At 41.3% G+C, this 22395-nt stretch overlaps 4 protein-coding genes across 5 annotated transcripts; all 4 read left to right on the top strand.

The window, feature by feature from the left end:
- Positions 1–776: 776 nt before the first annotated feature.
- On the top strand, positions 777–10403 carry atoh8 (atonal bHLH transcription factor 8). Of its 2 annotated transcripts, XM_049756003.2 has the most exons (5): positions 777–2398; positions 2511–2663; positions 3497–3688; positions 9113–9173; positions 9743–10403. In XM_049756003.2, exons 1-4 carry the CDS (start codon positions 1757–1759, stop codon positions 9137–9139), a joined length of 1014 nt encoding a protein of 337 aa, XP_049611960.1. In that variant the 5' UTR covers positions 777–1756; the 3' UTR covers positions 9140–9173; positions 9743–10403. The 2 variants fall into 2 exon arrangements, with proteins under 2 accessions (XP_049611960.1, XP_049611959.1); XM_049756002.2 differs by having other exon boundaries at positions 778–2398; positions 9113–10403.
- A 1515-nt stretch (positions 10404–11918) lies between these two features.
- Positions 11919–14705, top strand: rpl26 (ribosomal protein L26). The gene is made up of 4 exons (XM_049756013.1): positions 11919–12033; positions 12776–12947; positions 13024–13164; positions 14541–14705. The coding sequence occupies exons 2-4, from the start codon at positions 12780–12782 to the stop codon at positions 14667–14669; spliced, it is 438 nt and encodes a 145-aa protein (XP_049611970.1). The 5' UTR covers positions 11919–12033; positions 12776–12779; the 3' UTR covers positions 14670–14705.
- Positions 14706–15564: 859 nt separating this feature from the next.
- atp6v0e1 (ATPase H+ transporting V0 subunit e1) lies at positions 15565–17128 on the top strand. The gene is made up of 4 exons (XM_049756024.1): positions 15565–15786; positions 16170–16217; positions 16675–16776; positions 16845–17128. Exons 1-3 carry the CDS (start codon positions 15683–15685, stop codon positions 16766–16768), a joined length of 246 nt encoding a protein of 81 aa, XP_049611981.1. The 5' UTR covers positions 15565–15682; the 3' UTR covers positions 16769–16776; positions 16845–17128.
- Positions 17129–17411: 283 nt separating this feature from the next.
- On the top strand, positions 17412–22392 carry LOC125984996 (vesicle transport protein SEC20). The gene is made up of 6 exons (XM_049747388.1): positions 17412–17547; positions 19358–19450; positions 19525–19616; positions 19692–19796; positions 21166–21284; positions 21387–22392. Exons 1-6 carry the CDS (start codon positions 17467–17469, stop codon positions 21581–21583), a joined length of 687 nt encoding a protein of 228 aa, XP_049603345.1. The 5' UTR covers positions 17412–17466; the 3' UTR covers positions 21584–22392.
- The last annotated feature ends 3 nt before the right edge of the window (positions 22393–22395 follow it).

The following is a 22395-nucleotide window of genomic DNA, read 5'->3' as shown; positions in this document are numbered from 1 at the left end:
AAAATCTGTACTCCATTGATAAACACAGATGGTTTCTCGCCCTCTGCTGGCTGTAAAGGGGTAAATGTACACACTTATTTCCATCCATTCGTTCGTCCATCCATCATGCCATCAAGTTTTAATTTTTGTTCAAATAGAGATTATTTTAATGTGTTTTTCTTCTTCTAGCATTACAATTTAAAGATCTACATTTACTAAGTATGTTCTACTAAAACCCAACAGCTCATTTGTCAGTAAATAAGGGTTCAATTGTTTTCGTTATCAGCTCTTCAGAGACAAAAAAGAATGTTTACATGTTTAAACATTTGCTTGGTAAAAGCAGTGAATTAAATAATTAGGTCGTAAAGGAAACGTTTCGTTTTCTTGAACGAAAGGAAACTGCCGTTCAAAACCATTAAATGGCCCCAAAATGAGCGCGTTCACAAAACAATGCGTTATATTCAGTTCACGTTCGTCCGAAATATGAACGAGTTCGTGAACTTTCGTTCATTGAACGCGTTAAGGTATAACACTGCCCGTTAAATATTGCATGGATCTCCACTCTCACACGAGGCGTCGCGGTTATGTTGAGCATGCACGTCTCAGAACGGAAACCCCAAATAATTGTTTGGCCTCGATTATATGCATTTTGAGATCGTCTGGCGCCAAAATCGTAATCATGATTAAAATTCGATTAATTGAGCAGCCCTAGGCAGAGAGACAGATAGAGAAAGCGAGACAATCACAGAGAGAGAGAGAGAGAGAGAGAGAGAGAGAGAGAGAGAGAGAGAGAGAGAGAGAGAGAGAGCCAGTAGCCAGCCAGTCAGACGCCAAGGAGCCTCAGGCTCCATGTTCAATGTTTGCGTGACCGCTCCACACGCTGCTCTTCCCCAGTGGGCTTCTGCCTCCGTGGACCTCTCGAACATTTGGACTCAACACAGTGGAGCTACTAGCGGATTTGTTGTCTGTGAGCATCCACAGGGGAAATAACGTTACACCTGGACCCGGAACCTCGTTTAGGAACACCCGAGTGCTGGATGGAGGAGCTCAGTCCATTTCAATGATGTCACCCCACCGTGACCTGCCACTGATGACACTGTCACAAGAGGTTTGCATGGGGATTTAAACACGTATCTCTCATGACAGCTTCTCTGGATGCTGTTTTCTTTCGTTTGTAACATCCGAGTAGTTTTGTTAAGGTAATTAACTTCCTTTTGAAGTGTTTCTGCACGGCTTTGCTTTCGGATCAGCAGCTGCAGCTTGACTGCTGCTCCTGTGTGCGTGCCTGCGCGCGCGCGCGCGCGCGCTCGTGTGTGTGCGCGCAACAGTGTGGGTTATTCAGAGTGCTGCTATGCAGACTGGCTGGAGCCACAGTCAGACAGTCACGGCTTCACTGTAGCTTGAGTGCGTATGCGTGTTCGCCCAGACTGCTTTCCCAGAGAGAAACAAAAAGAGCGGGCGCCACACACACACTGAGGAGAAACCTATCTCTCTTTCGGAGGGAACGACTTGTGCGGAATCGCATATGTTCCACAGCTTTGTGTACGAGTGTGGCTTGTTCAGGATGCTGCTATGCAGACAGAGTGGAGCCACACGAAACCTGCTGGTAAAGTTCAAGTAACACATGACAGTGCTGCCGCTGTCAGCGCAGCGCAGCGGTTCGTGTTGCTTTGGCAGGTTTACGTGATTTAAACAACTCGCAGTGTTGTTTTGATTTTATTGTTTTCATTTTCGCATTTATTTTTATTTGGATTGGGTGATTGCTGGAATAAAAAATATGAAGGACCCCCATCCGCTTACTAATAACTGGATCAAATCCCCCTGCAAAGAACCAGTGATTATCCCCATGCAAGGCTCTCACAAGAAGTTCAAAAGAAAGTCTCGCGAGCCTAAAAAACTTTTGAGTGGCTTTGAACCTGACGGAATGAAAACATACACGGTGGATCCATCGGAAGGGGACTTCCTGGAGGACCCGCACCTGGACCCTTGTAATGTCAACAGGTTGGCTCCACTCCACAAACACCTCACGGTGTCACATGAGACCAACGCCACAAGGGTCCTATCCGGAGTACCGGGCGTCATGGTGGCGCCGCCGCAGAGCGGCGCTCTCGACATGAGAATCGGGAGCACCATGGCTTCTAAACTGCCTCAGTTATCCACCTCTCCCTTCATCAGTCCAGAGATCATCCATTGGCCCACAGCCATATCTCAGCCTCTCACAAACAGATTCAGATCAGGCCCCCGCTCTAACTTCCCTGTAACGACATCGTCCAGCAACCTTCGCAGCCTTTCGCCCAACCTCCAGACCTTCTCCATGGACCCGTCAATGTCAGGTCAAACTACAACTCGGCCCATGTCTCAAACGTCTGTGGGCTCCCAAGGCCATGAAAACGGAGGGCATCAGGCTCACTCTCCCAAGGTACAGTGAAAATGTTGAATGTCTCGTGGCAGCGCACTTGAGAAATTATGCTAGTTTTGACCAGATTGATAAACAGTATCTAACGTGAAACTTGCTCATTCCCTGCTGGTAGGAGTCTCCGAGGAAGCGAATCGGCAGCAACGATGGAACCGGACGTCTTCCGGAGGTCAAAGCCATCCAGCAGACAAGGAGGCTCCTAGCTAATGCCCGCGAGAGAACCCGTGTCCACACCATCAGTGCTGCTTTTGAAGCCCTAAGGAAACAGGTGAAATTGACAGCATGCAATGGAAGCACACAAACGTATTCTTTTAGAAAAAATAATTGTGAAGTGATTTATAGTGAGATAATTTTTACATCAGAAAACAAGTGCTCTGTTAAACTGTATGTTCATCATGATTGGAACTGAGATAATCCAATTTTTTTTTTCTGAGCATTAAAATGAATGTCCATGACCCGGAAGCAATGCTGGGAAAAGAGCAGCCATTTAAAAACAGTTGAACTACATTCAAGTAGATATACGTACTTGATTGCTCAGTTATGGACAAGGTGGAGCATGTTTAATTTGTGTTTACTGTTTAGTGACACAAAATTATCATAATTTGGTGGTTTTGAGATATAATTAGCAGAATCAAAAAGCTTGGCGCATGCCCGGTTGTGCTTAAATCTCTGGCTTCTCTGGTTACACCTGGGAAGGAGTCACAAGAGAAAGATGAGGCGCTTGCCACTTTCTGGGGAAAATAATCACTTAAGAGAAATGAATGGATGACCAGTTTGCAGACGAAGGACGAAGGAAGTAGGTTTTCATTTGTCCATGTAATCGTCACTGACCCGTTCAAGTTCCGACTCACTTATCAGTCCGTCACTGATAGACACCCATTTAACTGACAGAAACACTCCCAGCCTGTCTGGTGTGTCCATTCACCTGGGATGCCGAATCAGCTACATTCAATTTTTGACAAATTTGGTGGGGGCTTTTGATATTTGTGTGCTTTGTGTCATGTTGATCAGAAAGGTAAGGTAGACAAGCTATCCTCCACTTTAGCAATATTGTTAGTCTTAAATCACTTATTCCACTTCTCTGGTGACATTTAATTGCAGGTGCCTTGCTACTCCTACGGGCAGAAGCTATCCAAGTTGGCTATATTACGGATAGCATGCAACTACATCCTGTCCCTGGCTCAATTGGCTGAGCTGGACTACAGTCCTGAACATGGCAGTCAAAGCTTCTCTCAGTGTGTGGAGCAGTGCACTAGGACCTTGCAGGCTGAGGGTCGGAGCAAGAAGAGGAAGGTGAGACTTCATTTTCATAGCTTTTTGGAGTCTCGCATCCCCAAAATTAAATGGTGGCCAGACTCACGTGATACAATTTAATAGGCACGGGCTCATGATGAGAGCATCACCGCTTATATTGCAAATTCTTTTGTTCAGACAAGTAGAAAGTAGAATTTTTAGGTGTTACCTGTTGCTGACAGTTTCGACCGAGTCAGCGGAAGTCAGATTTGATTGAAGTTTGTCCTTAATGACTTGAGACATCAGGCTGTGAATCGCTTCGATATTGCGCACGCATGCACGCACGAACACACATGCACACACACACACACACACATACACACACACACACTAAGTGTGTGGCTCTGAAGAAAACTGGAGACTCGGTCGAAACTGTTAGCAGCAGGTAACACCTAAAACTTCTACTTTCTACTTGTGTGAACAAACGAATTTGCAATATCCTATTACGAAGACATGATGAATCTCATCGAAAACATCATCTTTTTGTTACGGAATGTAATGCAAGTGGTCTGTTAATCAATGACACAAATAGAATGAAGTTTACAACATTTATGATGAACACATTAAGGGGAAGTGACCAAAAACAAAAGGACGGGATGAACATAAAAAAAGGTTAGTCTGCCTTTACAGCCCTAAGCGTGGACTCACCAAACAACAAAACCATAACTAAAACAGGACAGCGGGCAGCGGTACACGTGAATAACTGTAAAGACTAAAACACGTGTCACTAAACAGTTAAAACCATGTTTTAATATAACTCTACTGCATACCTGAGGGGTTGCACACCCACACCAGTCACTCACACACCAAGCCTCGACCACCAATTGACCCTGTCCCAAAAAAAACACATTTACAAAAAATACTGAAATACAAAAACAATAGTGATCAAGATTTGCTCCACACACGTGGGCCCAGCGATCTCCCTGGACACCCACAGGAAGCTGGCAGAGGCAACTTGGGACTTCTTATTTATACAGCAAATACTCTGTCCCAGAGCGCCCTCCTGTGCTCCCACCAGCCACATAACGGTAAAGTCATTTCTGCATTCATCCGTTAGAAAAAGTCTGATTATTTTAGAAGATTAGAATGAAGTTCAATCAAAATATTAATCGTTTATAAGACAAACACCTTTACTCACTGGCCGAATCTCGGCCCGTGTGAATTTGTGCTCCTGCCTGCTCCCTTCCTGTCTAGGTTGCGGAATTCCAATGCTTGTCCTGACTCATTCTTCCTTGATTACCACTTGCAATTCATTCTGAACCTATTGACTGCAGTCTAGCATTTTTTTCCTGATACTTAGACCGGGTCCGCTGCAATCAAATGTCCATCACCTCTCTTGATTAGTCCGTTGCATCAGATTTTTCTTTGAGTATGGTGGGATGATAACGCCGTTGACACACACATGAAGCCTCAATTTCATTAAACTGTACTGTTTGGTTCAGTTACTTCATTGTTGGTTTCTATTGAAAGAATCCCACTTTTCAGCACACTTTTATCGTACGGTAGGCTGCTCTTGCGTTGCACGACAGACACTTAGTAACTATTATCAGAGAACTGTTACTTCTGTGTTCATGGAATGTAAGAGCTAAACAGGAAGAAAAACATCCTTGGATTACATCACTTTTGAAGGTACTTTTTACTTAGCTGAAAGTTTGCTGCGGAAACCCACCCCTGTTCTGTGATGAACAGAAATGTATTGAGCTTTCTGGTAGGAACACCGTTTACCACTACACGGAAGCTATCACGGTTTTACTCATATTGACGCTTTTCCATAAAGTGAATAAGAAAATAGTCTTTTGGTTACCTCAAGGCTTTCACACAGGCCCCTAGAGAGGTTTCCTGGAGAGGTCCCTTATTTCAAGTGGCTACAATGGAGCTTCTCTCGACCATTTTCAAACTCTATGGGCCCATGTGACCAATTCAATGATGCTTCACGAGGCAGGCTCTTTCGAGACTGAAGTTATTGTCATAGACAAGGCTCTTCTCAGTTGGTGTGTCATGCTCTCAAATGCTGCGGTTTCTGATTACAGATCAAGAGGAGGTTGTGGGAATTATTGTAGTCTTTTCGAAAACAAATCTTGCTGGTCCAACTGTAACAGTGTTTGTTAAAGACCCCCTGCTTCCTTTGAGATAAATGATACTGCATCAGTCCAATTAAAAGTATCAAGTAATTTGTCAACAAGCATTAGACATGATAAAATAATGTCATTATTTACTGTGTATTTACTTGTCCCGTGTTATTCGCTGATTAGTGTGTGTGTATATAGACGCCGTTCGCCGGTCAGCCCTCGCCGTTTCGTCTGCTTTGACACACGTAGTTTGCCTGATCCGCGGTGTAGTGGCATACTTTCTTTCATGGGTTTCATTTGTTAAACCACTTCATCATGAGGGCATCTTAAGGTTTTCCCACTCGTATCCTTATTCAATGCATTTCCGTCATGAATTGCATACTTGTGTACTGACAGACCAGTTAAGTTTCCTTTTGTTTTCTTTCACTCTTCAATGCCTTAGTTTTGGTAATTCTTGTTTACGATCGCCGTGCGCTGCTCATTGTGCACGTACCCATGGGCCCTTGTGTGTGCGTTGTAGTTGGCATACGTGGTTGCTTCCGACCAATGTTTGCTTTATGATTTCTGCGTTTCAGGATCGTTCGTCGAATGATCTTTTGCATGTCACACAACTTGAGTTTTCATCAAATGAACTTTTGTTCATTGAACGCGTTCAGGTACAACACTCTTTGCTAAATATGGTCTAGCAGAGCCTCACCTGCCTCCCCTGACCGCACGTCCTTGGCCTGGACCCTGTTTGCCCCAACTTTCTGCATGTCATTTGACCACCAGCTTGCTTCGCCCCTGTCTGCACCACAACGCACGACGCAAGCTTATTGATTAGCTCGTCAATGGCCTCATGCACCTGCTGTGCTACGGTTCCAGCCTCTCTTTTCCCATTCTCTAAATAAAGAGTCCATGTTGCACATGGTTGTCCTACCTTGTTCAAGACAGGCGGGCTGCCGCGCTTCCTGCGCTTGTCCGCAGTGACGCACATTGCTCAGAGGCACATCCCACGCTATCAGCGTGTATTTAAACGTCGTTCTCCTGTCACTTAAAAATCCGCCAAGTAGCGCCTCCGCAATTGGTGAAGCACGAAGTGGCGAGGGATTTCTGTATAATGTTACTTTAAATATTTTACACTTCATTTGTACATCCTTTATTTCCTACCTCGGTCTGGCACCTATAGGAGATTGATTGTGTTTGCACATTCTGGACCACAGTCATGTTTTTTTTTTCAATTCATTAAAGGAAAAAATGATTAAAGCATTTGTGGGTGAAAACCAATGAGAAAATGCCAGTATGCCGGAGAGTAACAGCTCTCAGCAACCTTTTTCTTTTATTATTGTGGGAGGCAAAGAACTATGAACTTAGTTCATACATTTTCAATTATGAACTATGAACTGAACTAGTTCATTTTAAAAGTTGTGAACTGAACTTTGATCTAGTTCATGTAGAAAATGAACTTTTCCAACACTGACTTTAACTCTACCGAGATTCCAGTCATACCTTTTCTGAAATCAATTGATCGAAAAGGAACTAATGTAGCATCAAGCTTCATATTTTACTCCCCATGAAAACTGGCTGAGGGCTTTCCCCCTGCTAGCAGACTGTCTGTCTGTCCGTACATGCCAGTGTGTGCGCGCGAGCACATGTGTGTGCGTTCTCAAAGTCCCAGACACCAGATGTTTAGAGTGGAAGGGAAGTGGAGCTGGCGCCATGAAGGGCAGAGGGCAGTGAAAAGGCACGCGAACTGAAACCACACACACACACACACACACGCATGCATACACACAGGCACACACACACACACACACACACACTTGGCACATTCCCCAGCAGCCTTTCCAACACATTCCCCCACTCTGCCTCTCCAAGCCATCTGCTCCAGCATACTTTGAAACAAGGAGAGGAAAAACACAGTCATCATCAGTTTGTCAGATAGCAGCAGCTGGTGGAAAGACAGCAAGAGACCAGGGGGAGGGGGGGTGGGGGGGGAGAGGAAAAAGAAGTGTGTGTATGTGAGTGCGTGTGTCTTTGTGTGATGAGGAGTTGAGTGAGTGTCTGGCAAGAATTAAATGTTTTTTTTTTTCTCAGAGACACTAAGTCTGAATACACTGCTTGCAGGAAAAACACATTTTTGTTTCTTTTTGGTATGATGCCATCGTTGACTCGAGGAATTTGTACAGCTTGCAGTAGTATAGACTGAAGATTGTGTTTGTGTTGTGTGTGTGTGTGTGTTTCTTTTCATCTCATAAAAAGCAGCAGGAACATCACAGGTCCCCTCAGGTCAATTATGTGCCTGCGTACCTTAGTTTAATGGCCACTTAACTGTTTTCTGTCCAAAAACCTTTTCTGCTCAACATCAAGCATGCAACGTGCAGCTTGATAAATCACAAGCATCTTGTTAACAGCAGGAATAATTAAGCAGGAGGAACTTTAATGATATTTTTCTGTATGCAATGGAGTCAGAATTTTCTGGTGACCCGTCCAAGGGGTTCACCACCTTTGGCCTAAAAGCGGTGTCAAAAAATAATACTGGACCAGAGAAGTTTGCTAGAACACTAGAGGATGTGACGTTCATTTCAAGGTGGGAAAAGTGGTTTTAGGTCATTAAAACCATGATTGTCATCAGTTAATACATGCGCTTTGTCAGTTTGCTTTTGAACTTGTTAAAAATCCAGGCGAACATCTGACGATTGTTTTGAGGAACACTTGCGACCTTGAATAAACCACACAAGCACACAACATTCGCTGCCTTCGAAAACACTCTCAGTTGTTCGCCGCTCATTAGGATAGTGGCTTTGAAATCTATAGGACATTGGTCCCCTTAACAGTTTTCACAAATAACGTGATATTGAGTGAGACCAACTCCAAATAATGAATTACCGTGAATAATTGAACTCACCAAAAGTGGTTATAAATGCCTACTTCAACAGTGTAAATCAGAAACACCATAATCGACGTGGCCCAACGTATTTAAACTTTAAAGACTTTAAAGTTTAAAGGCATTTTGAAACATTGCTTTACATTCAAAAGGACGGTGAAGGACATGTTTGCAACCACTTCCTGATATCAGCTCTATTGTTTTTTTTTGCTGTTGCTAACTATTATGTACATGCAGGATTTAGTCTTTGCACTTTGTGAATGAAGGGGTAGATGCTAAGCTAAAGGCTGTAGCTGTCGACCACAAGCACACAAGACTCAGCTTTCGAGTACAAGCTGCGCGCACAAATTCAGGTGATGAAGAGAAACTGCTCAAGTGATGATGACGCGCTGGTGCTGTCTTCTTGTCTTGGTGCTTGTCGTGTGTAGAAATGAGTGTGGCTTATTTGTTTTAAACGTTTTGACTCATTCAGTGGTGTTATCTCAACAGGTTGGAAGAATTCCCGAGGATATTTGAAGAATTTGAAGAATTGAAGAAACTAATGCAGACTGTAAGAGGCACAATTTCATTGCTATGTGAAGACATCTACAGCATCAACAGGGCAGTTTAAATCTTGTATTAGGGGGTAACAAAAGCTTGACATTAATATTTTGAAATAACTTTTTGATGACGTAACAAATGCTCTAAATGTAACAGATAAAATGACTACCGTGTTTTCAGTTATGTGAAATATTTTGCCGTCATTATTTGTATAACTTGCGTGTATGTTCTGGTAGCTAGTGATGAACATGCTGATAAACAATTTATTTTCTATGGAAATTTTATTTCCAACATTATTTTAGATTACTGTACTTAAGAGAACAGTGTCAGCATAAAATGTTTTGTATATATGAAAAAAAGATTGACAATGTTTACATTTAGGGATGGGAATTGAGAACAGGTTCCCACGTTACCAATTCCTTGGAATCGTTTACTATTTTTCTCAATAATACCTCTAATACGCAAAATCATTTGCATATTGCATTTAAACACAAACTAACTAACACTGCTTTTCGTGCTAGCTCTATTTCTATAATTGTAAAATCTGTCATGCACATCGCGTCTCATGTTTTATTTTAGATGACGACAAGAGACGCCGTCTGACTGCTTCAGGCGCCAGCAGTACTGTGCCTCGAGCTTATTCGTTCACAGAGGCAGGGAGGAGCAACATTTTTAAGGAAAGGACTGAAGAACGCCATTGTGCAGTGACAAAGCTTGTAGTTAAAGGCTTGCACCAATTTACAGCTGTAGAAGTCCCTGATTTTCAATGGGTGATGATTTTCTATTGTCGGAGAATGTTTGCATTCTTTCCTCTTAATAGAATATTTCACAGAGCAATATTTAAAACAAAATGATCATAATCGTTTGTGCTTCTTTTTTTCCCCAAATGAGAATCGATAAGAGAATCGATAAAGAATTGAATTGTTAAACGGAATCGAGAATGGATTTGGTAACGTAAAAATCGTATCAATTCCCATCCTTATTTACATCAGAATACACTTTGTACATGATTGTTCATTTTTCCCTTTTTAACGCACTACTAAAAGAAAACATCCTGGTTCCTGATGCAAATTCCAAAGTAAATGTGAATTTTTAAATCACAATCTATCCTCACAAGAAAATGCAGTATTTTATAGTATAAGAAAATAATAAATATATGTATAATACAAATGTTTGTTTCCATGTAAATTATTGTCTATAATATTAGTATTCTCCCACTAAAATTGATTTTCAAACCTAATTGCAATGGTGTCTAAACTATGGCCCGGGGGTCATTTGGGGCCTGCCATCTATTTTTCAATGGCCCGCGGCATATACTAAAATTGACATTTGACACCCACTTTTCTCATTTCTTCCCAAAAGGGGAGAGGGAATGAGAAAGGTGGGCGTAAAAAAATTAGATGTCACTACTATTCATATAGTGGTTCACAGCTTTTAAAGGTATGCAAAGATACAACTTTCCCAACTTCTACTGGACGTGTTGCAGCCATGAAATTCTACGTTAATTATTATTTGAAAAATAAAGTAAAGTTTATGAGTTTGACCATTAAATATGTTGTCTTTGTACTGTATTCAATTGAATATAGGTTGGAAAGGATTTACAAATCATTGTATTTTGTTTTTATTTACATTTTACACAATTTCCCAACTTCAACCGAATCTGGTTTGTAGATGTGGCGTTGTTGGTTAAACAGGGACCTCTAGTGGTCACAAGTTACCGTAGCAGCGCAATAGTAGCTCCTTATCTTACTACTACTCTACTACTCTCTTATGGAGGAAATCGGACCAATTTTTGGCAAAAAAAAAGGGACAAGTGATGCCAGAACTTTCCGATCCTGTTTGGCTGTCTGATTTTGTATTTTTAGTTGACATAACCCGACATCTGAACGCGCTGAACACAAACATTTAGGGGCAAAATGCAGTGGTAAGCCAACTGGGACCTTCTGCCCAAGACATTGGAGCACTTGGATCTCAGATGAGCACCATCAGGCCGGGCTCATGAAATGGACGGACACACATGCACACAAACGAGGGACCGGTCAAGCTGTAATCGGTCATGTTTATTTGCACGTCTCAACACTGAAAATGGAGGCAGCTTAATGGACGGTTGCGGTCACGATTTTGGAGGATTTCTTGGCACAGCAGGTGGAGGGTCTTTGCGGCAGAAACAGGTAGTATTTTTACTGGACGCTGAGTTGCGTCACCTGTCAGCATGTTGGACAGGAAGTTGATCATGACACCTTGTTTCCTAACAGCCTGCACCAGCTGCACCTGAAATAAAGGAGTCAAGCACTTGGATTCGTCCAGTTTGTCATTGAAACAGGTTCAAACCTTGTGGAAGCGGCCACGTCAGGCGATCCATGCTGCAGGAAGCGTGTCCTTTGGCACCATCAGGTGGACAAAACGGAAAGATAATGCACATGCTGAAATAAATGTTTCAATCTACGTATATGTTATACATATATGACGTGTTTTCTATTTTACATTATTAAATTGTTTTATTGTTGTGCCCAAGTCTCCAAAAAGATACTAAGGTACTTCGGTTACACGCTCAATTAAATTGGAACTGAATAAAAATAAACTTGATGAATCATACACGACTGAATTATTTATTTTCTTCGTGTCAAACCTAACCACCATAAAAAAAAAACTGTGGAGCCAATATAGAAGCTTAACATTTACGTGCTATTTTTCAGTCATTCTTGCAATTGAATGCATCAAATTAAAGTTCAGATAGATTACTCAAGAATGCTGGGTCGTGTTTGCGATGAAATCCGCTTGACATCTCGCGAGATCTGAGTGTGAACTAATTCCAGCGGAAGTACATCGCCATCCTCTTTTCCGCCGGCCATAGAGGAGTACTCGGCAGGGTAAGCTATGGCGTTAGCAATTTGACTTGGCAATCTTGAGCCATCCGTGTGAGAACGCTTCTTTATACTAAATAAAATAAAGGAGGTCGCTCTGAAACGTATCATTGTTACACCAAAACCCATATTGTCGCGACATTCATGAATGTTGGCTTCATTACAACGTCTCCCGCTAACGCCTCCCATCAGTGTCCGTGAATCACCCGCATGTCGTCAACGCTCACTGACCTGACGAAAACCTCCCGAAAGCATGAATAAAGATAAATTATTCGGCCTTGTATTTCCGTATTAAAGTAGTAGTGCTTGGGTTTGGTTCAATATTCGAAGTCCATTTATCTCCGTGAGTTGTCTACCATGCTAACGAAGTTGACAACACACTCAATGTGTTAGCATGCTAAGCTAACTATAATAGCTCCTTTTGATGCCCTTGCAATTATCTGCAAATAGCATATCAGCTACAAACCCGTTTTGAAACCTGTATAATGTCATTTGCTCACAAAATTTGGAACGTGACAGGGTCTGCTATGGTTTGCAACAATCTGAACTTGTAATAACTGCTTGTGTCACATCTACTGCAGACAGAGTAAGGTTTGGATGTAGGATGAATGTTTGAACGTAGAAATTATGCTTTTTTTTTAACAGTTGAAGTAGGTTTCTTATCATGTGTTTTCCAATATGGAGCATGCATATTTGCTTGATGGTGAGGTCTGTGAATTTCTTATAAAACATAGCTTTTCTTCCACAGCATTATGAAGCTGAACCCATATGTAACATCTTCCCGCCGCAAGAACCGCAAGAGGCACTTCAATGCTCCCTCACACATCAGGAGGAAGATCATGTCCTCCCCCTTGTCCAAGGAACTCCGTCAGAAGTACAACGTGAGGTCCATGCCCATTCGCAAAGATGATGAAGTCCAGGTACTGAAATGAAGCTTGACTTAAGCTAAGATAACTGGTTAATTATGCATACTCATGATTTGTTTGCCACACACAGGTTGTCCGTGGACACTACAAAGGCCAACAGATTGGCAAAGTGGTGCAGGTATATAGGAAGAAGTACGTCATCTACATTGAGCGTGTGCAGAGAGAAAAGGCCAATGGAACCACAGTCCATGTTGGCATCCATCCCAGCAAGGTGACCACTTTCTCTGCTTGTACTTGTTGATGAATATGAAATGAAGGCCAATGCTTGAATGCTTTCGGGTATGCTTCAAACAACTGAGAGAGGTGAAATTTTGATCATTTTTTGTTCTAAATAATTATCTGCAGACATCCCTTGAAGTGTTTTTATTTTTGTATTTGCCTCTCATAGTTAGTACCCCCAATGGGAGTGCAAGAGCTCAGTCTCCGGTGGAACTAAAATTCATATCACGGTTTGAGTCCCTTCATGTCAGCGATAAATAGTTTCGGACAGACTTTAAGGAAAAATGGACCTATATTCTGGTGTTTCGTGACTGTTTTATGATAGTATCACAGTTGGTATGGCCTCACCATCTATTCTTGGTAATTACGTCTCGTCCTCCTTTTGCAATATCAATATTTGTCAAAGGTTTTTGTATATTGGCAGCCATGAAGTTGAGGGTTAGTGACTTAGAGGAGGGGCTCTGCACAGTGGAAGAAGTTAGCCATCAGCAGCAGCTGGGTCGGTGGAGATAACTCCTCAATGTGGACACATCGGGGTGGTTAAAAACAGGCAAGACTGTCCATCTCTTGGTCAGGCGTATTTCAATACGTTTAAATCGATTGATTAGCACGTCCGACTCATGGTGCAGAGGTGCAATGTTCTGGCCTTCTTGTGTGAAGTTTCCGTGATTTCCCCCTGCTTGTGGGTACTCCAGTTTCCTCCCACATTCCAGAAACGTGCGTCGTAGGCCGATTGACTTCTAATCGCCTCGTAGGTGTGAGTACGGGTGGTGTCTTGGCTCTGTTCGCCCTGTGATTGGCTGGTAACTGGTTCAGGGTGTCCACTATGGATTGCCTGAGGTCAGCTGGGATAGGCTCCAGCACACTCATGACCCTTGTGAGGAAAAGCGGTAGATGGACATATTAAGGACTAATGTAAAAACTGCATTAAAAATGGCAATTTTGTGTAGCTGAGTCGAACAATCTGTTGCATCCTGTCAGTCGTGATTAGTGTAAATTTGAACCATCAGGATTTCTCACTTAGCCAATGCTAACAATTTATCAACGCTGCGCAGATTGTCCCTCTTCAAGGTCACAGGAAAGCTGCAGTGCTTTCAGCTGATAGTGTTTGAGACTCTTGCCCTGATCACCTGGTAGTCATGCACCTGACACAAACTATGCCATCTTTCTACGCATGAAATGGTAGAATGCATCCACAATCTTTTGTCACTGCCATGCTATGTCTCTCTCTAATGATAACGGAAATCAACAAAATGTCCACCATACAATTCAAATAATAGTTGTAGTGGCAATCGTGATTAGGACCTTCTTAAACTAACTGTGTAATATTGTTTAAAACGAATCTAATCACATTTCCTTTCCTCATAGGTGGTCATCACCAGGCTAAAGTTGGACAAGGACCGCAAAAAGATTCTGGAGCGCAAGGCCAAATCTCGCGCTGATGGGAAGGAGAAGGGCAAATACAAGGAGGAGACCATTGAGAAGATGCAGGAATAAACATCTTTTGCTATCAATAAATTGTATAAAACAGTTTGTCCGTGTCATGTTTTTGTGTATCACACCAAATTGACGTTTAATGGTGAATGTTGCAGTGGCCAAGCAGAAAGCTTCTGACTTAAGATGCTTGTGAAATTGAAAAGCTTTGTGTATGATATGACTTTTCAGTTACATAAGGTCTTAGTCATTAAAGCAATTCAACATATGGCACTTTTTATGGTCAGATTTGTTGGCTTTAACAGCATTGTCACATTTACTACTATAGAGCGTGTCACAGTTATACTTGGTAAGGTAAATGCACTGATCAAATTCAACTTGGACTGTGAATCATTCATTCCAATTCAGGGTCCCTGCTGCTCCTTACAGCTCCTCAATCCACCAATCGAAAACAAGGCCTTTGTTGGCATTAGAATGTCTTGAAATATTGACAAGATTAATAAAGTGTCAAATCTCAAAATGAACATTCTTTAATTAAAAAAGTAACTTGTAACCACACAATGACGATATCAAAACCAACAAAACAATGATGTGGGTTTAGTCAGTTGTAAGACAGGTGCACGTCATAAATGGATGTGAGTAACTTTTGACAGCATGGGGCATTTCATTAAAAATGGAATTTTAACTTTACTTCAGCTGCAGGACTCATTGGTGAGACTGAAGACTCACTCCTTTCTGACTCTGGTCAAATAAGAGTTGCTGGACAAATGGACGTCAATGCGTAGGTGTTCAATTTGGACATCAGAAATTTCATAATGGACGATATCCCATGCGCTGAATTAAACTTAAAACCGGTACTGAGAATGGACGGATGGACAAACGTGGGTGTGTTTCTGAAAGAAGGAAAAAAAAAAATAATAAATAGCACTTCTCTGCTAAATGGGTCTGGTGGGCATGCGCACTAACACTTCCCTCTCTCCGCGTGATGTGGTCACGTGACGCTTTGACGCTTCGTGTTTCAAGTTGTGAGAAGTTTCTATCCGTGTGACATTCTCCCTTCTAAGTCTGCTGATTCCATGGCAGAATTAAGTTTTGTCATCGCTATGTCCACAATGACCCTGTTTTGGGGCTTTGTGGGAGGAGTGGTGCCCTGGTTTATCCCCAAAGGACCAAACAGAGGGTGAGTGTGTTAGTGTTACTTCACTAGCACAGCTAAATGCAAAACGAAAACGTTCATTATTATGTCTATGATCATAATTGGAAGCTTGCAGTGTTTTTTTTATTTTACGGTGTATGTGTTAAATGTTGGTCAGAAACTTCTACAGCTTTTCCTACGAGTTTGTGTTGGCGAGTACAGGCTCATACTAGATCAAGTTTCACTTGCGTGTAAAATTAATGTTGAGCTTTTTCCTCTACGTGTCGCGATTTAAGTTTTTAAAAGTATACTCCTCGTACGTGAAAAAAATAAAAATAGCTCATCTCTGGAAAAAACGATGCACTTACCGTATGAATGTCTATGAACCTTGAGCTAAAATTTCCTCAAACATTGTCTTTTCCCCACAGAGTGATTATCACGATGCTGGTATTAACTTCAATTTGCTGCTACTTGTTGTAAGTATTACTTGGCAATGTTTGTAATTTAAACACATCAAACATCTTCCTTAGCTAATTATACTTACTTTTTATAAGTATATATTGTACCATGTGTCCTACATACCCAACTATTCCACAAATATACTTCTCTAGAAACCACTTCACCCAATACTAAAAACAATCTTATGTCAATGTAAAGATTGACGTGTAGTGTTAGTTGTGGGAATGGTCTGTTAGATCACAATGACCGGGTTGTAAAGAAACAGTTTCGGATAAAATCTAAAAATTCCATCTTTCAATTTACGATACCATCACTTCTTATCAGATGGTTGTGTACAACCTGGATTGGTCAAAACTTCGTAAAGGTATGGGAAAAGCATAAATCCAGGCACAAGGTGATGCCCGATGCTAGTTAGAGACCCGCAATGTCCAACATTTGTTGAGCAGTGATGTTCATATGTATTCTTTCTATCAGTTGGTTGATAGCCATTCTGGCCCAGCTGAACCCACTGTTTGGGCCGTCTCTATCCACTGATGCCATCTGGTACCTCAACTACCACTGGTCGTAAATGCTCAGGTAAAACCCATTTGGAATGTCAAGGCCAGCATTTTGTGCATGTAGTAATTGGACTGATTAATTCTCAGAGTATGGTCTCAGGAGACGGTCGTGCAACGTGAGGGACCACTTTCTCATCACTTCATGCTGCAGTCCAGTTTTGAAATGCCTTTAACTCGCATCCCTGTGGCCTTACAGACTGACGCCGCATCTGTGCCTTGTACAATTACAAGCTCCAAATGACTTTTCGTAAAATTGATCCCTGCTGAGTGTGTTTTGATGTAAAAATAAACCTTAATATAAAAAGTTACTGTTTGGTTGATGTGTATGTTTAGTTCTGGTCTTTAAACAAATAAACTTGTCATAAATGTTACTTGTTGTGCCTTATCCTCTGTTTTTTTATACAGATCCCATTAGTATTATAGTCACATCCAGTATGGATGTCTTTAGAAAATAAATCAACATTTATTTCTATTGGTGTTTAGACTAGTGTATTTAGAGCACTTATTCAAACTTAGTATTTCCCTCGAACTTAATGATTAATTTTTAAAAACTTCATAATAATTCTCAAGAAAAAGAAAGTGCTTGTCATGTACATACTATGTACAATTTATTCGTGGCTACCTAAAAACTACTAGATGGAAGGCGAAGGAAGATTGTCTCCCTAGCTTGCCGTAGTAGTCCTGCGTCACTCTCTAAAGCGTAGGCAAGATGGCGTCTCCCGATGTCCACGTCCGAATTTGTGAACAAGAAATATTAAAATATGACCTGGAAGTCAAGGCTCTCATCCAGGTGAGGATTTTAATTAGTATTATTAATTGGTGCTGTGTTGGAATACGGTGTTCTTTGGGCTTGTCGTTTCAGATGAATGTTTTTATGTAGTAATATCTGACTGCCTAGGTCGATGACGACTCCTACGTGATCGAAAGTAGATGGAGTGTATATATGTGTGTGTGTGTGCGTGCGTGTGTCATGTACCAGTTCATTCATACTATAACGAGCTATTTTATACAGGAAATTGATTCTGTTTTCAATTAGAAGAAACCGCTGATTAGCACGTCTGCCTCGCAGTTCTCGAGCTGTTCGATTATCAACACTTGTGTGAAGTTTGCATGTGAGTTTAACTTCAACGAAGACTCTACACTGCTAGTCTCGATGCCCAATTAGGTTTTGTTTTTGTTAGGGTTTGCATATTTACTAAGACAAATGTGCTTTCTTATGGGAACACAATGCGTCCGTGTTGTGACACACAAGCGCACAAAGTACGAAGCAACACTACAAATACATTTGTAGAATTATTTCCGACGAAAATTATATCTCAATATCGCGTCAAAACTATGGTCAATAAAGATATTTCAACTTTAGAAGCAAAATACTTGCTTCCACTATGATTTGTGTCAAGGTCTGATTTATGAACATATCACATTATTGATCTTCATGTAACTTTTAAAAAACGGTCAGCAGTTTACTCTTGTTTTGGTTTTGAATGTGGCGCCATAATACTTTGGTACGGTAATCAATAGAAATAAAATTATACTGTCAAAAATATGAAATATTGTGTGCTAAATTATTCTAAATTACTTTAAAAAATGTAGGTTTATTTTTATGCTATCAAATGGATTTCAAATGACTAAAATGAAGTTTTCGTATTTTAGTTGTCACCTTTTTTTTCTACTGATGTTTTAAGTTTTTGCTGTGGTATAATTTCAGTACGCATATTGAGGTATTTTATTCTATTTTATCTTAGCTTTTTTAATTTTTTTTATAAATTAATACCGAAAGATTTCGCCCTTATCTCCTTCAATTTTTCTGTATGTGGCCCTCAAACAAAAAAGTCTGGACACTGCTGTTCTAAGTGTTTGAGGGAATGCCCGGATGAGAGAGGGGAGGGCAGGTTGAGCTGTGTCAGGGGTCCGACGTGCCATACCATAAAAGGGTAAGCAAACCAGGCATTTGCAGGCCCGAATATATCCCCCTTCTAATTTACCTCCCATGCACACACTTTCTCTTGCCTACAAACAATTACATTTCATTTTTTACATATTTTCACACAAATTTCCAAGCTGCTCATAAATGCATCATTCACAATGAGACTGGTCGAGACGGGAGAGCCGATCTTCAACAAATGAGCCATGTAAGATGAGTCAAACTGCGACAGTTAATAATGTGGAACAATTAATTGGTCATTTTAGGGGATGATGTCAAGTGAGTCTTTCATTATTGTGAAAAGCCCACCGACAGGGAGAAGTCTTGTTCTTTTCTGCTTACAATTTGTGCTGACTATTTTGCAAATACAGTATAAAAAAAAAAAAAAAAAAAGTCAATTACTTGTAGACAGAATGTTAAGTTGTGGCCATTCAAAACAAAGTTGTTGCTCCATTATAATTTGTGTTGAATGGCCACAAGTTGGTATTTTGTTGTCTTTCTATTGTTTCCACAATAGTAATAATAATAATAATAACAACAAAAAGTTCCATGTGCCTCCTTTTTACCTTTAAGCACCTGGCATTGATCTCTTACTATTATCGATGTACCTTTTCTTGTGTTGTGTGCTTTTGCTGTAACACTCTTATCCAAAATGCCACATGTCATATTCTGCCAGGATATTAACGAGTGCGGAGGTCCTCAAAGCAAGCTGACCGAACTGAACGCAGACGTGAAAAAGAGTTTTCACAATCTACGATTGCGCATTCAAGTGAGACTTTCATAAAGCCCTGACTATTTGCATTTATATGTCATTAATACATCGTTTGATTATTTTCATGGCAGGATTTAGAGCAGATGGCCATGGAGCAGGACAAAGAGTCTGATAAGCTGGCCTTGATCAGTCAGGTAGAAGGACACAGGAAACAGATGCTGAGGTAACTTTTTCATCCGATTGAAATATCTACTACCGTCACGTTCCAAAAACCTGCACGTTTGTGTGTTTGTGGCAGCAACCAGACAGCCTGGAGGAAGTCCAACCTGGCCAGCAAATTGTCAATCGACAATATGGAGAAGCAGGCGCTGCTTAATGGTGCGGATAGCGGCGCGAGACAGAGGTGAGGGGACAGCAGGTTAGGGTTAGTCGGCTGTCAGCTGGAGCTGATTGAAACTTGTATAGTGGGACAACTACGATTAACCTCCAATTGGTCACACTTTAACTTTTCGCCACATCAATTAATGTACCGTATTTATTCTAATTATCGCCCATATTCTAATAATCACCCAGTGTGTGTTAGCGATGACATAAATAAAAAACATTGATACCGCTAATTGTCGCCCATGCAGCTAAAAATTCCCCCCAAAACTTACGTTTTCCTCCGCGATCGCATGCCGACATCATTGCGCAGGTTTAAATATGACTGATTTGACAGCACGGCGAATATCCCTTTTAAATAGTTTTTCTCCATAAACTATGATACAATTACACTCGTCACTCCGCTACAATATCCTCACACAATTACGTTATCGGGGCGTGCGCTCGAACAAGACGATCGCGATAACATGACATGCGCAACATGTGATGTGCGATGGTAACGTGTCGCATCGATGGGGCGTCAATTGACGCAGCCCGCTGTTAGAGGTAGATCAAAACAGCCGCTGTTCTAGTGTTAAGAACACCAGTGAGATGCAGGTATTGCATACCACATAAGGAAAATATACCTTACATATTACATATTATTGCCCATTTCAGTAACCCCTTGGCGATCGGACAAAAAGTGTTCTCTATTAATCGCCCACCCCCCTGTTGGACATAAACCTTCTCTAATTATCGCTTAGAATAAATACGGTACTTGAACTATTATTAAAGTATACCAAAGTATTCCAATAGCGTCTGTTCTCAACAGTTCTGCAAATAAGAGGCCGAGAGTGCTTCAAGCTGTTTATTTCTCACTCCCATTTAAAGTTCACTGTGAAACACAAATAAAAAGAATAGACAACTAAATATTGTATACAAACATTTTCAAGCAAACTAAATCATCTTGGCGAAAATGGGCACATTAAATATGAGATGTCATAGACAGGCTAATAGAAATTAGCATCAATGTTATGTATAATGTAAAAATACAAAGAGCATAAAACAATACTCCCAGGCCTATATTCTCTGTGCTTTATTTCAACAAGTATTAGTGGTGCATAATTTATTAGGGGACCTTCTTTGCTGCTCCTTTGTGCTTCGAGTTGTGCTGCATGACCTATCGAACAGCGCATGTTGCAACACTAGACCAAGGAATTTAGATTTTTCTCTACACCAAAAACCCATGAGAATGATTCACTTTGTTTTGGAAACTTATTACCCCTAAAGACATTTCCGAGCAGCCACAATGAAGAGTTGTGTATATGCTCTTTCCTACATCACAATACCGTCCATTTGAATGAGTATCATATATTTCTGTTATTTATTAGTTTTCTCATTGTATCATTCAGGAAGACCACCAAAGAAGGCCTGGCCCAGACATCCAGTGACATTACAAAGAACCTGATGAGCATCAGTCGAATGATGGCCCAGCAGGTTAATCAGAGCGAGGAGACGATGACAACGCTAGGTTGGACTGAGACTTTTTTTTTGTTTTTAAAGATTTTGAATTCCTGGAGCTTGCGCCAGGCTGTTTGTATTGTGCTCAAATGGTTTTCTGTGCCCTTTCTAGCAACTTCATCCAGAACCATCCAAGAGACCAACGATGAATTTAAAACTATGACTGGGACCATTCAGCTGGGCAGGAAGCTCATCACCAAGTATAACCGCAGGGAGCTTACCGATAAACTGCTCATCTTCCTCGCGCTGGCCCTCTTCCTCGCCACAGTGCTCTACATCCTGAAGAAAAGACTCTTTCCTTTCTTTTGATGCCTGTACGCCATGAACGCATTCCAATACTTTCCCAAAGTGAGCACAAACGATTTCAGACATAATGCATCTTGTGCTACTTGCCTGGCTTCTGCTCACTGACTCAACAAAAGAGAAATGCTGGTCACCACTCAAAGTTGGGCTCAATGAAATACAATATATGCGACACAATGTTCTTTATCATGAGAATGGCTCATGTTGAAATTCCTAATATAAACTTAATTGTGTTGTACTGAGATTGGAATTGTTCACAATGTTGGTGGATCACATTGCACCTGTTACTCTTGTGAGCTGAGAAAAAGTGCACGTATCTTTGTAGCCATGCCCACACGCGAATGGCCGAGACAGAACAGCACACATCCCTGTCTTTCTTCAGATAAGACCCGGAAAAGCAAACTCTGTCCTGCCTGTTTTTCCCCCTCTCCAATATGGCTCGAACGTAATGGTGGGGGATATTTTTGGTGTGTGTGGATTTGTTATCTGACGTTGCCTTTTCAGCACCTCGTAGGAGAGTGTGTCCAGAGGAGCTAGCTGCGTGACCTCACCACAACCATTGCACCATTGTAAATATTCTCCTATTTAATTAACAAATAACTGTTCAGTGTGAATGGCTGAAATGTATCATGGAGTTCAATGTAGGAAGACACGCAGAGAGGCACCTTAGTGTCAATGGTGTGAAGTGGAAGCGGTGCCAACATGTACCTATAAAAGTTCTCTTCAGCAGAGGGTTCGGTTGTCTGGGTTGTTTTTCTTAAAAGTTAGTACTGGAAGTGAAATTCAGAACCAATAAAAACTTGTTAAGGGGAAAAGTG

This window comes from Syngnathus scovelli, chromosome 1 (genome assembly GCF_024217435.2).
Source record: "Syngnathus scovelli strain Florida chromosome 1, RoL_Ssco_1.2, whole genome shotgun sequence".
Taxonomy (NCBI): domain Eukaryota; kingdom Metazoa; phylum Chordata; class Actinopteri; order Syngnathiformes; family Syngnathidae; genus Syngnathus; species Syngnathus scovelli.
This window is presented reverse-complemented; position numbering and strand designations above follow the sequence as displayed.

Coding starts and splice junctions, on each gene's coding strand:
- atoh8 (XM_049756003.2), top strand. CDS start 1,757: ATGAAGGACCCCCATCCGCTTACTAATAACTGGATCAAATCCCCCTGC. Junction 2,399..2,510: donor ATCAGGCTCACTCTCCCAAG/GTACAGTGAAAA, acceptor CCCTGCTGGTAG/GAGTCTCCGAGGAAGCGAAT. Junction 3,689..9,112: donor GTCGGAGCAAGAAGAGGAAG/GTGAGACTTCAT, acceptor TTATCTCAACAG/GTTGGAAGAATTCCCGAGGA.
- rpl26 (XM_049756013.1), top strand. CDS start 12,780: ATGAAGCTGAACCCATATGTAACATCTTCCCGCCGCAAGAACCGCAAG. Junction 12,948..13,023: donor GCAAAGATGATGAAGTCCAG/GTACTGAAATGA, acceptor TGCCACACACAG/GTTGTCCGTGGACACTACAA. Junction 13,165..14,540: donor TTGGCATCCATCCCAGCAAG/GTGACCACTTTC, acceptor CTTTCCTCATAG/GTGGTCATCACCAGGCTAAA.
- atp6v0e1 (XM_049756024.1), top strand. CDS start 15,683: ATGGCAGAATTAAGTTTTGTCATCGCTATGTCCACAATGACCCTGTTT. Junction 15,787..16,169: donor CCCAAAGGACCAAACAGAGG/GTGAGTGTGTTA, acceptor TTTTCCCCACAG/AGTGATTATCACGATGCTGG. Junction 16,218..16,674: donor TCAATTTGCTGCTACTTGTT/GTAAGTATTACT, acceptor TCTTTCTATCAG/TTGGTTGATAGCCATTCTGG.
- LOC125984996 (XM_049747388.1), top strand. CDS start 17,467: ATGGCGTCTCCCGATGTCCACGTCCGAATTTGTGAACAAGAAATATTA. Junction 19,617..19,691: donor CACAGGAAACAGATGCTGAG/GTAACTTTTTCA, acceptor TGTTTGTGGCAG/CAACCAGACAGCCTGGAGGA. Junction 19,797..21,165: donor GATAGCGGCGCGAGACAGAG/GTGAGGGGACAG, acceptor TGTATCATTCAG/GAAGACCACCAAAGAAGGCC.